Source organism: Triticum dicoccoides, chromosome 3B (genome assembly GCF_002162155.2).
Source record: "Triticum dicoccoides isolate Atlit2015 ecotype Zavitan chromosome 3B, WEW_v2.0, whole genome shotgun sequence".
NCBI lineage: Eukaryota > Viridiplantae > Streptophyta > Magnoliopsida > Poales > Poaceae > Triticum > Triticum dicoccoides.
In genome coordinates, this window is record NC_041385.1 from 447,214,737 (window position 1) to 447,232,218 (window position 17,482).

The 17,482-nt window shown below is 46.4% G+C and overlaps 1 protein-coding gene across 1 annotated transcript; it reads left to right on the forward strand.

Moving 5' to 3' along the window:
• The first annotated feature begins 6,677 nt into the window (after nt 1–6,677).
• On the forward strand, nt 6,678–9,602 carry LOC119276447 (F-box/kelch-repeat protein At3g61590-like). The gene is made up of 2 exons (XM_037557497.1): nt 6,678–7,020; nt 8,183–9,602. The coding sequence occupies exon 2, from the start codon at nt 8,220–8,222 to the stop codon at nt 9,426–9,428; it is 1,209 nt and encodes a 402-aa protein (XP_037413394.1). The 5' UTR covers nt 6,678–7,020; nt 8,183–8,219; the 3' UTR covers nt 9,429–9,602.
• The last annotated feature ends 7,880 nt before the right edge of the window (nt 9,603–17,482 follow it).

Below are 17,482 nucleotides of genomic sequence, written 5' to 3' on the forward strand. Positions count from 1 at the left end.
CTATGCATTGAAAACAGAATCTGTCAAAAAACGAACAATTTGTAATGATTTGGACAACTACCATACTTATACTACTCCAATAATTTTGAAAAATTAGGAGAACATAGACAATTTGTATATCAATAATGTGTAAAAAAGATTCAGAATTTTATCACGTTCCAGTGAATTTAAACAATTCTGTTACTGGAAGAAGAAGTTTCTGTTTTTGCACAGAATCAAGTCAACTATCATCCATATTATCCCAAAGGCTTTACCTGGCACTTTATTGGAACAAAAGCTATAAAACATGATTACTACAGTAGCTTAATCATGTTATGACAAAAAAACAATAGGTAAAAGTGTTGGGTTGTCTCCCAACAAACACTTTTCTTGAATGCCTTTTTAGCTAGGCATGTGATTTCAATGATGCTCACATAAAAGATAAGAATTGAAACATAACGGGAGCATCATGAAGCATATGACTAGCACATTTAAGTCTAACCCACTTCCTATGCATAGGGATTTTGTGAGCAAACAAATTATGGGAACAAGAATCAACTAGCATAGGAAGGCAAGACAAGTGCAACTTCAAAACTTTCAACACATAGAGAGGAAACTTGATATTATTGAGATATGTAAAAGCATATGTTCCTCTCTCATAATAATTTTCAGTAGCATCATGAATGAACTCAACAATATTGCTATCACATAAAGCATTATTTTCATGATCCACAAACATAGAAATTTTATTACTCTCCACATAAGCAAGTTTATTCTCATCAATAGTGGTGGGAGCAAATTCAACAAAATAACTATCATGATATTGAAAGTTAAAATCATGATGGAAAGTTTCATGGTTATCATTATTCTTTATAGCATACATGCCATCGCCATAATCATCACAGATAGGAACTTTGTTGTCATAATCAATTGGAAGCTCTTCCAAAATAGTGGATTCATCACTAAATAAAGTCATGACCTCACCAAATCCACTTTCATCAATATAATCATCATAAATAGGAGGCATGCAATCATCATAGTAAATATTCTCATCAAAAGTAGGGGGACTAAAAATATCAACTTCATCAAATATAACATCCCCAAGCTTATGGCTTTGCATATCACTAGCATCATGGATATTCAAAGAATTCATAGTAGCAACATCACAATCATGCACATCATTCATGGATTTTGTGCCAAACATTTTATTAAATTCGTCTTCTATCAATTGAGCACAATTTTCCAATCCATTGTTTTCAAGAAAGACATTATAAAAATGAACAATACGAGACCACCTCAATTCCATTTTTTGTGGTTTTATTTTATAAACCAAACTAGTGATAAAACAAGAAACTAAAAGATTCGATTGCAAGATCTAAAGATATACCTTCAAGCACTCACCTCCCCGGCAACGACGCTAGAAAAGAGCTTGATGTCTACTACACAACTTGTTCTTGTAGACTTGTGTTGGGCCTCCAAGCGCAGAGTTTTGTAGGACAGTAGCAATTTTCCCTCAAGTGGATGAATTAAGGTTTATCAATTTGTGGGAGGTGTAGGATGAAGACAGTCTCTCTCAAACAACCATGCAACCAAATAGCAAAAAGTCTCTTGTGTCCCCAACACGCCAAATACAATGGTAATTTGTATAGGTGCACTAGTTCGGAGAAGAGATGGTGATACAAGTGTAGTGATGATAGTAGATATTGATTTTTGTAATAGGAACAATAAAAACAACAAGGTAGCAATTGATAAAACGAAACACAAATGGTATTGCAGTGCTTGAAAATGAGGCCTAGGGTCTGTACTTTCGCTAGTACAATCTCTCAACAATGCTAATCTAATTGGATCATATAACCATCCCTCAACGTGTGATGAAGAATCACTCCAAAGTTCTTATCTAGCGAAGAACATAAGAAGAAATTGTTTGTAGGGTACGAAACCACCTTAAAATTCTTTTTTCTGTTCGATCTATTCAAGACTTCGTACTAAAATAACGCACATCAACCAACTCGGGATACTCCATTGTCACCACAAGTATCCATGAGTTAATTATATGATACACATCAAACATTTTCAAATTCATAATACTCGATCCAACACAAAGAACCTCAAAGAGTGCCCCAAGATTTCTACCAGAGAAACAAGGGCGAAAACGTGCATCAACCCTTATGCATAGATTACCCCAATGTCACCTCCGGAATCCGCGAGTTGAGTGCCAAAAAATATATCAAGTGAATCAATATAATACCCCATTGTCACCATGGATATTCATATGTAAGACATATATCAAGTGCTCTCAAATCCGTAAAAAATATTCAGTTCGATAAAACAAATCTCAAAGGGAAAACTCTAATCATCACAACAAGATAGAGAGGGAGAAACACCATATGATCCAACTATATTAACAAAGCTTGCGATACATCAAGATCGTGCCAACTTAAGAACACGAGAGAGAAAGAGAGAGATTAACACATAGCTACTGGTACAAACCCTCAGCTCCGAGGGTGGACTACTCCCTCCTCATCATGGTGGCCATGGGGATGATGAAGATGGCCAGCGGTGATGATTTCCCCCTCCGGCAGGGTGCCGGAACAGGATCTAGATTGGTTTTTCGTGGCTATAGAGGCTTGCGGCAGCGGAACTTTTGATCTATCGACTCCCCTAGGGTTTTTAGAATATTTGGGAATTTATAGGGCGAAGAGGCGGTGTGGGAGGCCATCGAGGTGGGCACAACCCACCAGGGCGCGCCTGGGCCCCCAGGCACGCCCAGGTGGGTTGTGCCTCCCCTCGGGGCTCCCCTGTGGTACTTCTTTGGCCCAAGTTGTGTCTTATGGTCCAAAAAAATTCTCAAATTTTTTTGCTGCATTTGGACTCCGTTTGGTATTGATTTTCTATGATGTAAGAAAAAAAAGCAAAAACCAACAACTGGCACTGGCCACTATGTCAATAGGTTAGTCCCAAAAAATGATATGAAGTTGCTACAAAATGATTGTAAAACATCCAAGAATGATAATATAACAGCATGCATACTTCAGAAATTATTGACACGTTGGAGACGTATCAGTCTAGAACGGCGGGGTGGGGTGATTAGACTACTTGATCAAATAAAATCTATCCTCTTCCCAATTTTAGTTGGGGGAGTATCACCCTACACATGCAATTCTAAGAGTATAACGGCGGAAAGTAAAACATTGCACATGTAAGTAAAGGAGGGGTTTGGAGATTTCAAACACAATGAAGACACGTTGATTTTTGGCGTGGTTCCGATAGGTGGTGCTTTCTTACGTCCACGTTGATGGAGACTTCAACCCACTGAGGGTAACAGTTACGCGAGTCCACGGAGGGATCTACCCACGAAGGGTCCACGAAGAAGCAACCTTGTCTACTCCACCATGGCTTACGTCCACGAAGGACTAGCCTCACTCGGGTAGATCTTCACGAAGTAGGCGATCTCCTTGCCCTTACAAACCCCCTGGTTCAACTTCACATGATCTTGGAGGCTCCCAAGTGACACCTAACCAATCTAGGAGACACCACTTTCCAAAAGGTAATAGATGTTGTGTTGGTGATGATCTCCTTGCTCTTGTGCTTCAAATGATAGTCTCCTCAACATCCAATCTCTCTCACACAGATTTGGCTTGGGTAGGAGAGGGATTGGAGTGGAAAGAACCTTGAAGAGGCTAGAAATCAAGGTTCAAATGGTAGGAATGGAGTCTGTTGATCTCAACACATGAGTAGGTGGTCTCTCTCAGAAAATGAATGGTGGAAGTTGTGTTTCGTTCTGATGGCTCTCATAGAGAGTAAGTGGTGGTGGAGGGGTATAAATAGGCAGCACCAAAAATCCAACCGTTACAAGTCTTTGACCCAACTCGGTGGCACCGACATGAGAATCTCGGTGAGACCGACTAGTGCAAAAGACTTGACTGTTAGGCTTTTCATTAAACCAATTATACCAACTCGGTAGGACCGAAGTGCAATGGCTAGGGAAAGACCTCGTTTTGATAATTTCGATCGGTTCATCTCGGTGATTCCAAAATGGATCAACTTCATCACAGAAACTTGGTCAGGCCATCTCGGTGGGACTAAGAGCCATTTTGGTCAAACCGAATTGCTAGGGTTTTGGCTGTGGCAATGGAAGAGTCATCTCGGTGGGTCTGAAGTAGGTGATATCGGTGGGACCAAAATGAAGATTTAGGGTTTTGGACAGATGTCTTTTGAGAAAGTGATTGAGGGTTTTTGGAGCAATATCACTAAGCACTTGAGCAACAGCCTCATCAACAATACCTCATCCCCTTTTAATAGTACTGGCTTTCCCAAGGGACTCAATGTGATCTTGGATCACTAAACCAAAAATGTAGAGCCTTGGAGTAGCCAATTCTTGTCCTTGAAATTTTGAGGGTTCCACATCCCTTACTCCTTGCCATGCCAATCATTGATATTTTCTGAAATCTATCATCAATGTTCATTAGATCAACGACATATATATTGTTATCAATTACGAAAACCACCCGGGGATTAGTTGCACTTTCACCCTCTCATCCTCGTAGAGTAGTTTGATCAACAACACACTCTTCTTCTCAAGCAGGCTTCGGTGCTCCAGCAGCTGCCTCGCGATCGTCATTGTTGGTGTTGATGGTAGTAGACATGTCGAGCAGGACCTTCTCTCTATGGTCATCGTTGTCAAATTGTCCGTGCATTACAACGAGGAAATAGGTATTCTATCAATATAGAAAAATTAACGTTAACAAAACATGTGTGAAAAGCACATAAGAGAAAATTATAAAAATGTGCAAACATTTATCTCACTTCATAAATCATCCAACAATATCTCTAAGATAATCATTAACATATATGAAACTCTATTGTGATGATATAGTTTCAAATGTTACTTAGAGAAGTAAACAAATATGAGAACCAACATGTGGTTGGATGGTTAGGAGGGCAGTGATACCTCCAGCCCACTGGGATCAAACCCTAGGTTTGACACTGGTGTCTCATAAAGGCAGAATGTTCGTCCAGTGAGAGGTTGCGTTCCTGTCGATAGCGAGGCTCCTGTGATGACTTCATCAATCGCAAGACTCGCCCGCTTAGACTTTCAAAGGTACTCATAGGAGTAGGGTGTGTGTGTGTGCGCGCGCGTTCATAAGAGTGAGTGTATGTGCGTGTTGTGAGCATATGCATACGTACCATTTTCTAAAAAAGAGAAATAAACAAATAAATTGTAATAAACTTATGAAGTTATGAATATAGAAATTAATATTTGATCAACTCTACCTATGAATTGCTAATCTGATAACATCTTCATACAAATTTGCACGCACAAAGAATGAACATTTCAAAATAATGCCATGCATACAATCATACGAATGATTTCACAATAATACAATAATACTGGATGAAAGGAATAACTAAAATCATATATTTGCTATCTAAAACACAATAAACACTTGACTACTCACTAAGCAATTCACACCAAATGGTAGAAAGACTTACAAATCTTGTTGATGGATATATACATAATCAAAATCTCACAAAAAGGAATTAAATAATCAATCCCAAAACACACATCAATGAATGAAAGTCTTGATAATTATTTTAATACCAATCAACACCCCGCATTGCAGGACTGAATAAAGTTGAAAGCCTTTCACAAAGCGAGGGTAAGGGGAGCAGTGCGGGGGATGATGTTGGGCGCATAGCAGGCCGGGGGTGAGGCGACGAGACCACACTGCCATAACTGGAAGAAACGAGTGCCTATGCGGACATCGTTGTTCATACGAATATGAAGAGGTGGTGGCACCAGCTTCCTCTCATCTTCATGCACCTCTTAGTGGATGAAATCGATACCGTGAGGCATGTAGACAGAGCACGTAATCAGCGGCACGACTATCGGTGCCGAGGAAGATGACGTGCTGGTGATGCTCGTTTGCGCGCGAGGTCGCTGGGGCGGCATGACTGAGCTCCTCGTGGCAAGGAGCATCTATGGGACATAAGAATCGAAGTGATCAGCATCGTTGCGATGATACGCTGCAGCGGCAACTATCATGGCATATGCGCCTGCGGCGTGGCCTAGGATGATGTGCCGGTTGGTTTTGGTTTTGAAAGGGAATCAAAAAAGGTAAGAGACATACGTGGTGGGAGGGAATTAAACATAGGGAGGCAAGGTGGGCGGGTAGAAGGTGAGGTGAACCATACCAACTCCTTTTTTTTGAAAAGGGAAATATATTAGTATCGCGAAGATACCAATTACACCTGGTCTCTGCACCTACAAGAAGTCACAAAGACATCCAGAATGCACACAATGCGAAAAGAAAAAAAAAGAAAAAAATGGCCTTGCCACAGTGATCAACTATTGAGAGCACACAAACCACCACCAAAGACAACACCCGGAAAATATAAAAGGTCTTCAAAAACGACGTCTTCAAGCAAAAAATAGTGCACAAGCGCCGTCGTCGCCCGATCCAAGAACATAGGTTTTACCCGGAGAGAGACCGAGCTCTCAAAGCAATACCTTCAATAAGGCAATTGTCAGTTACAATCAACTCCCTTAATAGTAGAATATATATCTTCAAAACAAAAAAGATAGTAAGATGTACTACATTTTTGGTCCCCGGGAGGCTCCATCCAATCCAACCAAACTTTCTCCTCCTCTGCTATATAAAACAGAGCCCCCAAACGCAAAACAATCAAAGCCCAGCCCCAGCAGTGGATTCATTTGATTATAGCGCACAGCCGCATGCTGGGCAGAGGCAGAGCCGCCGCCACGCCCACGGCACCACATCTCTCCGCCTCCTCCTTCCACTCCCTCCCTCAATCTGTAAACAAACAATAAACCCATCGCCGCACCCAACCCACCCCCACCTCCACCCCCTCAATCCCGAAGTGGGGAAACTCGGGGGGACATTCCGGATTCGTTCCCCTCCCCGTAGCGTGTGGATTGCAGTTGGAGCACTCCGCCCGAATCGCCGCACATTGCTTCAGGACGGCATTCGCAAGAACAGCGATAGGCAGCTGATGCCGATCTGATCCGTTGGATTCTAGGTATGTACCGCCCCTTTTTGTTTCTTTCCCATTCTATTTCAATCTGTATGTATCCTTGCTGCCTTTGCTGGTTGGGGGATGATATTTACCTCGTCGGACTGCCGCATCTCCGCGAAAATCGTCCGTATCCGCGAATACGCTGCTGTGTATGGATCATATGATTTTATTTACATCGGGGGCCAATGGCATCAGGGCGAGCGAATGGCCGGATTTGATTGGAGGGGCGGGATCAGCGGGTTGGTTGGGGACAGAGATCTCCCTGGATTTCTTGCTTACATTCTGTACTTTGCTCCTTACGATGCAAAGGTCATGTCTGTCCTTGCTTCTTTCCAAGCCAACCAGGCCTCCTGCTCCACTATTTGTGCTGGGGCAATGATACCACAGTGATTGGGAGGGAGACACCGATACTAGGATAGGCAGGCGCAACAAGTTGTTGATGGAAGGTATCGTTGTACATGCCATGGTGCTATCCTTCTAAGGGGTCTTCCTGCGTATACATGGAGGTTCATGGAGAATCCTGCTGGGGCTTCGATTCAAACGTTTGTTTTGATCTGAAGGGGCATGGAAATGTTGCATGTCATCTGACAAAAGTAACAAAATGTCTCCAAATATTTCGTAAAGTATATATTATATTGAGAATGTCTATATGTTCTTGTTCAGTGTTTGCCATGGTATGCATAACATACGCCAATAATGGAAGTTTCATACTCTCATTATTAACATATACTCCCTCTGTCCCAAAATAAGTGTCGCTGATTTATAAGCTGGAGTTTCATACAAAATCAGTGACATTTATTTTGGGACGGAGGGAGTATTTGACATAGTTGGCCTGCATTTGTAGTATAACAGTTTTTGATGCCATGTATGGTTTTCTGTAGAAGCTTTTATATTGGTGGTATACACAGTACTTGCCTGATAGAAACTTCTCATCCATATATGGTTTTGAAACATTTTGGAAAAGACTTGCTTTTGCCACTGAGTGTAGCATTATTAGAGGATTTATTAGAATACTATATTATTTTGATTAGGTTAGGCTCTCTTTGCTTATAAAGAATAGTATTAGGAGAATGAGCTGTTTCGAAAATAAGAATTTTTGAATATAAGGCAAAATATTTGCAACTATCTGTGTAAGAACTAAGGACTTACCTGTCCTTTTTTTCAGGCCATCACACTACCTGCATTTTTTTCTGTGTGGTATCATGGAAGATGATTCGTCATGGGAAGCTCTTCCAATTGAGCGCATCAGAATTCCCGCGTTCAACTTTCGAGTTATTTCAGAGGCTAGCAATGGAGAAAATGAATTGCCAGTTTCATTGGATGCCGCAGTTCCTGATGACATTCTTGAGAAAATTTTCACCTTCTTGCCAATAGCAAGCATGATAAGGTCAACAGCGGTATGCAAGAGATGGCATGATATTATCTACTCAAGCCGGTATCTTTGGACCCACATGTTGCCTCAGAGGCCCTGGTACTTCATGTTCACCTGTAACGAGACTGCTTCTGGATATGCTTATGACCCCATCCTCCATAAATGGTATGATTTAGAGCTTCAAGGCATTGATAGGAGCAGCTGTTTCGTCTCTTCTTCTTGTGGGCTAGTTTGCTTCATGGATAATGACAACAGAAACATCATTTCTGTATCTAACCCTATTACAAAAGATTGGAAGAGGCTGTTGGAGCCCCCAGGTGCAAAGTTTCCAGATTATAGCACTGTTGCCATAAAGGTAGATCAGGTGACTCACAATTACACTGTTACATTGGCAAAATCGAAGCAGGTACCTGAGGATTATGTCCAATGGGATTTCTCTTTATACAAGTACGACTCATGGAGTAGTTCATGGGTAACTGCAGTGAAGGAGGTGTTCATTGGTTGGAGAGGGGGTGACGATAGTGTGATATGTGGTGGAGTCTTGTACTGCTTGATCCAGTCCACAGGTGTTCTTGGCAACGTTGAGCCCCGTCACAGACTCATCATGTATGACCTTGTTGCTGGACCTTCTGCAACTTCGTTGACGCAATCGTCAATCCCAGTGCCATGTTCTCTCACTTGCGGGCGTCTACTGAACCTGAGAGAGAAGCTGGTAATGGTCGGCGGGATAGCAAAGCCCAATAGACCTGATATCATCAAGGGAATCGGTATATGGGAGCTTGACAAGACACAGTGGCAAGAGGTGAGTCGGATGCCTCACAAATTCTTCCAAGGATTTGGTGAGTTGGATGATGTTTTTTGTAGCGGTGGTGCCGACGACCTTGTCTACATCCAAAGCTATGGTGCAACTGCTTTGCTTGGATTTGACATGAAGCAGAGGCAATGGAAGTGGTCGGCAAAATGCCCTGTGAGCAAAAAGTTTCCTCTCCAGCTGTTCACTGGCTTTTGCTTTGAACCTCGGCTGGATATTACCACTTAATTTGTACCCGATCTGTACCGTTGACTTGTTTGGCATCAACAAAACCAGTGACCCTCGTCTTTTGTGGAAGATGGATGATACACTCTCTCCCTCTCTTAATTTATTTTCACGTCATTGATGCAATTGTCTCTTGTGATAGAGATTAATATTTTGTAATGCAGTGTTGCTGAGTCACACTCACTTGTCTGTGATGATTGTATGCCATTTCTCGTTTCACATGATGCACATTTCTGTCGGGTAAAATTTCAAGTGCCTTTTCAGTGATGTGGCGATCAAATTTCTTGTCACTTTGGGCGTCGAGAGAAACTGTATAGAGTTTTTGTTTCTTGCGATGCTGTCTATCAATGCGCACTGGTGCCCGGTCCAGAGCGCCATTGTAGTAGCACCCCTACCAAGCTAGCGACTGAGAGCTGTTGCTCTGACCGGTGAGCAGTGCCTCCCTCCCTCCCATGATGGGCCAACGTCCAGCTTTCCTCTTGTGGGAGCTGCAGCTGGCCCATCCATCCTCACTGCCAAGCCTGTGAGTGTGAGCCAGAGAGGCCATTGATGTGGTGGTCTCCGCTCTCGCCGCAGCGCGGCAGGCCTACGCCTATCTATCTCTATCTGCCATCTGCTCTGCTGCTTGCGGCATTCATTGTTCACGTGGCTCCCACCGTGGATCTGATGTTGCTGTTTGAGCGTTTGTCGCTCAGCTGCACACCGTGATACTGATACGGACGAAGCTGCTGTTAGCTGGTTTTGTGCCGTTTTCTGTTCCATCGGCTGTGATCTTCTCTCCGTTTTGCATACTCCTTTTCGTCCCAAACCTGAGGATTCGATGTGCTGCACATGCAGGTTTCCATTGTGTTTGTCTGTCGCTTGCTGTTCCTGTGCTGTTATCTCTCACGGATGATGAAACGTTGGCCTGATGCCCTTGCTGAACTTTCCTTCAGTTTTGGGTCGAGTACCAGTCGAAGAACATGGATGTACAGTGTGGGCAAGCGTCAGGTACAGTCCTGCTATTGTTGGTAGCTTCTGCAGTGTGAAACAGTAGTGGACTAGTGGCGTTGTTTTCCTTTCTGGACGCCTGGTCTGGTCTTGTGTTTGCTTGGATAGGCATCTTGAGCCTGCCCGCTCCAGATGTGGCCAGTTGAATCGACTCTCGTCAAGATAAACCATGATTTTGATAAGGTAATAGGTAGGAATGATTCTCGACCTAAGGCCAACTCTACCGCGCGACCCTATCCTATTCGGCTCTGTCTGTTTGGGGTAAAAGGGACAAAAGAGGCGGCCCAGCGTACGGCCTCAAACGGACAAATGTCCGGATTCCGTCCGTTTTCGATCCATCCCCGGCCCAAACTTGCGCTCGGTTTGGGGTGAAACGGATGCGCGCGGACGGCCGCGACGCACGCCCTTGTCCCCCCGTGGCCCGCCTGTCGGGGACACTAGCAGTCCCTCCGCTCCCAACGCTTCACCCTCTCTCCCCGCCCCGCCCCGCCGTCGGCGCCGCCCCTATTCTCCGGCCGCCTCCTCACCGCGCAGCCCCCCGCCGTCCATACCAAACCACGTCTCGACATGGCCGCCACCACGCCCACGCTTTCGTCGTAGTTTTGGTCGTCTATCGGGGGAGGTTTGGCCGTCGCCGTCCTTGCCGGTGGAGGAGGGGACACGACTGCCAGCGACGGACCACGGCGGCCGAGGCAGATTCCGACGAGAGCTCGAGAGCGACCAGTAGCCGGCCGACAACCACCCCTGTTGCGTCGAGGTGATTATCGCAGCCTCTTCGCCACCACGACCGCAAGGTGTTTGACCTTTTGCCAACAAAGGTATGGACAGTGGAGACGAGTTTTTCTTTCATCACTTCCTTTGTTCATCGGACGATTCGTCGTCGGATGATGAAGATCTTGTGGTGGCTGCACTGGTCGTTCACGACCATATTCAACGGCAGCTTCCTCGGTACAGGGGGTCACTCCCTGGCCGTGCTCCCAACCTGAACCGCAACAGGGAGAGAGGCCACGCCCTGCTCTATGCCGATTACTTTGCCAACACCATGCTCTTCAAGCCGGATAAATTTCGTCGCCATTTTCGTATGGCAAGACATGTGTTCAATTGTATCCGAGAGGGAGTGGTTGCTCATGACCCATACTTCGAGTGCAAGACGGATGCCCTTGGCAAGCTTGGATTCTCCTCTTACCAGAAATGCACCGCGGCCATCCGCATGCTTGCATATGGTATTCCAGGCGATCTGGTGGACGAGTATGTGCGTATAAGTGAGACAACATGTCTGATGTCAATGTACAAGTTTTGCCAGGCTGTGATTGAGGTGTTTGGCCCAGAGTACTTGAGGCAGCCAACTGCCGCTGATACAGAGAGATTGTTGGCGATCAACGCAGCTAGAGGCTTTCCAGGCATGCTTGGCAGCATAGATTGTATGCATTGGGAGTGGAAGAACTGTCCATTTGCTTGGCAGGGCCAGTACAAGGGGCATGTTAACGGGTGCACTGTCATATTAGAAGCGGTGGCATCGCAAGATCTTTGGATATGGCATTCTTTCTTCGGTATGGTAGGTTCTCACAATGATATCAACGTGCTGCAGCGTTCTCCAGTCTTCGCGAGGCTTGCAGAAGGCCACTCCCCACCTGTCAACTTTGAGATCAACGGCCACCAGCACAACAAGGGATACTATCTACCAGATGGTATATATCCTCAGTGGTCAACTTTTGTGAAGACAATCTCGAAACCCCAAGGTGAGAAGAGAAAGAGATTTTCCCAAATGCAAGAGAGTGTTAGAAAGGATGTGGAACGTGCTTTTGGTGTGCTTCAATCCCGGTGGGGTATCGTTCGAAACCCTGCACTGTCATGGGATTAAAGGAAGCTTTGGGAGGTGATGACTGCTTGTGTGATCATATACAACATGATCGTCGAGGACGAGCGTGATGAGAGTATCTTCGACCAAGGATTTGATTATCAAGGTGAAAATATTGAGCCCCTGCACCAAGACCCGGCCACATTTGAACAGTTTGTCCAATTCCACCGTGAGATGCGTGATTGGCACACTCATTTGAATCTTCAAAATGACTTGGTTGAGCACGTCTGGGATCACATTGGCAACCAATAGATGTATTGGTCCAATTTATGTTCAGTCAAGACAATTTCGATTTGGTTGTGAAACTATTTTATTAAAGACAATTTCAATTGGGTTGTAAAACCATTTTAATTTTCAGACAAATATTTGGGTTGGAAACTAGTTTTGATGCAAATTTGGGCATTTTTGGCCCTAACGGACAAGATGGGGCAAATGGATGCGGCCGCGCGCTGGGCGCACGACCACCGCATTCCAGGACAGGCCCGGACACAACCCCAAATCCCTACCCAAACGGACAGAAACCGGACAAAACGGACGCCCGTTTGGGGTCGCGCGGTGGAGTTGGCCTAAGCTCTCCGTGGTACCTTTTTTTCATGGGGAAAAGTAGCAAAAATGCCAAACGGAGACCAAGCTCCATGAAGGCCTTTATTTGGAAACTTTAAAATTCAAACTTTTCAGTTTCAAAAAATTCTGAAAATAAATATACATATACCTAGATACATATTGTACATGTGTGCAAATTTTCAGGTCGAAATATATTAAAACGTGAGCTACACAAAAAAGACAAATCTGGAGCTTTTTAGCATATGTACTGTTCATCTTTAAAGTCCATGATTTTGGTTTATTTGTGCAGCTTGCAATTCATGGTATTTCATTCTGAAATTTTTACACATACACTTTACATCCATGCATACATGTGTACTTTTTTTTAGAATTTTTTGAAACTGGAATTTATGAATTTTGAAAATTTCAAAATAAAGGGCTCCATGGAGCTCGGTCTCCAAAATGCCCTACTCGAAAAGTAGTAGGTTATTACAGACGAATTACAAGAACTGGATAGTTGTTCTTGCGGGAGAAGGAAGAAGGAAGAAGGAAGAAAGAGGAAGGGAGGGCCAAATAGCGACGCGCCTCAAGGAACAGTTACCTCACGTCCACGAAGGGAGGGGCAGTTCGTGGTCGCGAGTGATTCCAGCGTGCCTTCCTTCATGGACATGAGGTAACTGTTCCTTAAGGCGCGTCGGGGGAATCCTGGATCTCGTCAATGGTGTTTATTAGGTGCGGGGTGTGTGCTTTGGTCAGCGGCGCTTTGGAGGCGGAGGTGGTGCCAATGGGGAATAATGTTGCTGCTACTCCTTCCCCTCTCTAGCGTGGTCTGCTGCTTCGTCAGAGAGTAGGTGGCGTTCTATCCTCACGGATCTACAGGTCTGGCGAGACGTTGTGCCCTCTGGGCGGCTGATGAGGCGTCGACGATGCCTGCTCGTTGTGGGGATGCTGTCCTCCGGCCCTTTTGGCGTCGCACTGTCGTCTCCTCCAGCGGTGGTACGGGGTTGGTGAGGTTTGGTGCAGCGGTGTCCTAGCGGTTGTTGTTGGGCTTGGCGGCTGCTTGTTCAGGAGGTGCGCTGGCGTAACCGGCATAGGAGTTTATGGATGTTTGATTTCGGATGTGGCATCGGCGATCTCTTCTCCAGGGCAATGCTCCGGAAGGATTGGTGCTTCGATGACTTCCCGTCTGCGACAACAACTAAGGTTAGGCCGGCTCCAGCGAGGAGAGGCAGCAGCGACGCACCATCAGCACATCGAGGTTGAAGACGGTGGCCGGCTTCCTGAGGACTTTGTTGTATTATCTGTCTTTGTTAAGGGGTGCTTTGTAATGCTTGTTCCTGGTTAATAGATCCAATGGCTTCTTCACAAAAAAAGGAAGAAGGAAGAAAGGGGAATTGGGGTAGGCAGCTGCTGGCGCTTCTCTCTTTCTCTCTCCGAGCCTCAAGTAATGGTAGTCACGCTGGCGTGGCTTCACCCACTCGTGGCTGAAGTAACACTTGTTGGGTGCTGATGCATGGTTGCAGCGTGCACCATGTGGTTCCATCATCCTAGCAGCTGGGCTCTCCTTAACAGGTGATCTAACATCCCCTCATTCTTGAGACGAGGCTTGACCCCAAACCTCACCATGCGAGAACCTTGCCGTAAGACCAGATTTCTCCTCTCAGGTGGTGCCCAGGGTTGCGGGACTTGACCACTGCAACTGCACTTGCTCATGCACAATACCTTGTGTTGGGGATATAACTATTAGGTATGACCCGCCCAGGAGGGGCCGGGTTATACCTATGAGGACTCTTGAAGCCCAAGACAAAGCTTGAAGATGGCGGTTCAGTTAAGGGCCCAAAGCCCAAAGGCGACTTAAGGCCCATAGAAATAAATCGCCATATGTACATAACTTGTATTGTAAGGCAAGAATAGTTAGAGACTGAGCTGGACACTGATTATGAGCCGGCCGAGACTATGTGAGCCGCTAGGCATCGACCTCTGTATATAAAGGGATGACCCAGCGGCGGTTCAAGGCAAGTAACATCAGATTGAGAACTAGGTCAAGCGGAATCGCTCCCTGGTAATCGAGACATAAGCAATCCCACTCAAAACTGGATCATAGGCTTTTACCTTCACTGTAAGAGGCCGAACTAGTATAAACCCCTTGTCCTTTGTCCCAATTAACCCCTTTAAGCTTCCTAGTTGCGATGGCTCCATGACTAAGTCCTTTCACTAGGACATCTGACGTGACAATTCCACGACAGTTGGCGCCCATCATGGGGCCAGCGCACGGTGGATTTGAGTTCTTGAAGGGCAGCTTCGAAGGGCTCAAGGGATACGCTATGGGCCGGATGACCAAGAATCATCGCGGCAAGCTCTACATCGATGACGCAGGCTGGGGCCCCGACGCCGGCCCAATAGAGTACGGGTACCAGGTCTCGTTCGGCGGAATCCACGTCTTCATCGGCAAGATCGGCGAGCCGGGCCCTAAGCCGGACATCTGCACTGACATCGTCGAGACGCCTTAGCGTGCGAGACCCGCCCGGGCTCAGCCTGCCGTGAAGCATGCCTTCGTGGGATGCATCCATGGAGGGGAACTGTCTGAAGGATCTGTGTCTGGCGGTGAGACGGCCATCTACTCTGATGGTGAGTTGTCCACGGGTGAGATGGATTCGTTGTATCAATTGCAAGACGGCGGGCTTGGGGGCTATTCCGATGGCAGCACTATTCCGTACCCCTTTGAGCCACCGAGCAGAGTTGGGATCTTCATGGCTGGCACGCGACCCGTTCAAAACTCTACGGTTGCGGCAATGATAACCTCTGGGTCAGCGGCAGCCGGGGCTGGAGGCCCTGTGCGCCCGCCGGCTTAGATGCTGATGGATCTCATGGATAAGATGACAACTCTATTAATCGTCGTGGTCAACCCGGCGGATCAAGCTCAACATGATGCGGAAGTGGCGCAGTTAAAACAGGATATAGTGCAGGCTAAGGAAGACCTGGCGGCAGAAGACGTCAAGATGACCGCAGAGCGGGCGGCTCTGGATGCCCAGGCTCAGCGGATTCGGTCGCAGGCTTTCCAGCTCACTAGGGATCAGAACGCGTCAAATGAGGTCATGAGGAGGAGGTACCAGAAGACTCAATCCCGTCTGCCTCCAGTTTACGATCCTCGAAACCTCTTCCATACGCCCGGTGCAGGGCCCAGTAACCCGCCGGAGATAGACCGGGTTGCAACACCCGGGGCTGGGACACCGGTTCAGCCACGTATAATGGAACCTCCCTAGATGAATACAGCTCCGCCTCATTATGTACCAACACCACCGGTTCATTATTCTAACCCTTTGGAGAACATGATTGCTGCGGCGGCACGATTGGCGACTCTTCCGGTGGAAGGCGACTCTTCGACGGTGGTTGAAACACGGAGGGTCAGAGAACTTCTTCAGGCGGCTCTGGCGCAGCAGGAGGCATGTTCTTATAGTCGAGACAGGATTCACTCGACCCCTCGCCCAAGCCGGAGCCTTTTATAGTAGGCACATGGATTCAATAGCTATTTCAAGCAACGCCCGGTACTGTGACCAGCTGTGTGGGCATGACCCGCCGCGAGATGGAGCTTTTAACCTGGTTGATCAGAACAAAATACGTCAAGAAGCTGAGCGGGCGGCTCAGCAGGCGGTTGAGCAGGCGGCTCAGCGGGCGGCTTACCAGCCTTTTTCGGTTTATCCGACGATTTCTATTGAGGCAGGCGTGACCACTAGGACCGGAGGTGTCCCTTGTCTGGTGCCGGATCTGCGTAACGAGCATTTGCACAAGGATTTCAAGGGGCGTCGAAAGGTGCCTAACTATACGGCCGACTTACAGCCTGGGGCATGGATTGAAAGCTATGAGATGGCTATGGAGCTACTGGAAGTCAGTGACAATGCGATGGCCAGGTACTTCACCATGATGTTGGATGGGACGACCCGCACTTGGTTGAAGGGGCCGCCGCCTAATTCCATCAGTTCATGGGCAGAGTTAAAAGCCCGGTTCATTCAGAACTTCAAATATACATGCAAGCAGCCCATGTCAATTGTGGATTTGACTAATTGCAAGCAAGAGGAGGGTGAGTCCATGACCCATTGGGTGCGCCGGGTCAAAGCCATAATACATTCGTCTGATAAGATGGATGCCGGCTTTGCAGCCTTAATGTTGGAGAAAAATTGCCGTTTTACGCCTCTAAAGATGAAGCTGGGGCGGCCCAAGCGATTGTAATGACATGGGCCAGCTGATGGCGGCTCTAGTCAAATACGCCGACTTTGATAGTACCAAGGATCCCGGATGATGAGAAGACAGGGAAAGGAAAGAAGAACGATAACGCCAAGGGTCCTCAGCATAACCCGGTAAAACAAGGAGGTAATAATAAACGTAAGGCTGATGGTAGCTTGGAGTTTGTGGCCAACACCAATGCGCATGACAACAATCAACGACGTAAGGGGAGACCACCTCCTCGGTCCACCGGGTCAAGCCCCACGCTTGAGCAGTTGCTGAATAGGCCCTGTCCAAGGCACGGTACTTCACAGAAGTCGGCCACTCACCTATGGAAGGATTGTACGATCATGAAAGCTTTCAAGAATTCCAACATGTTCGACAGTAATCATGGGCCGAGCGGCGGCTCAGGTGGCGGCGGCTTTCATGGCCCGGGCGGTGGTTC

What these genes read in the sequence shown, in the direction of transcription:
- LOC119276447 (XM_037557497.1), top strand. Translation starts at nt 8,220, where the DNA reads ATGGAAGATGATTCGTCATGGGAAGCTCTTCCAATTGAGCGCATCAGA.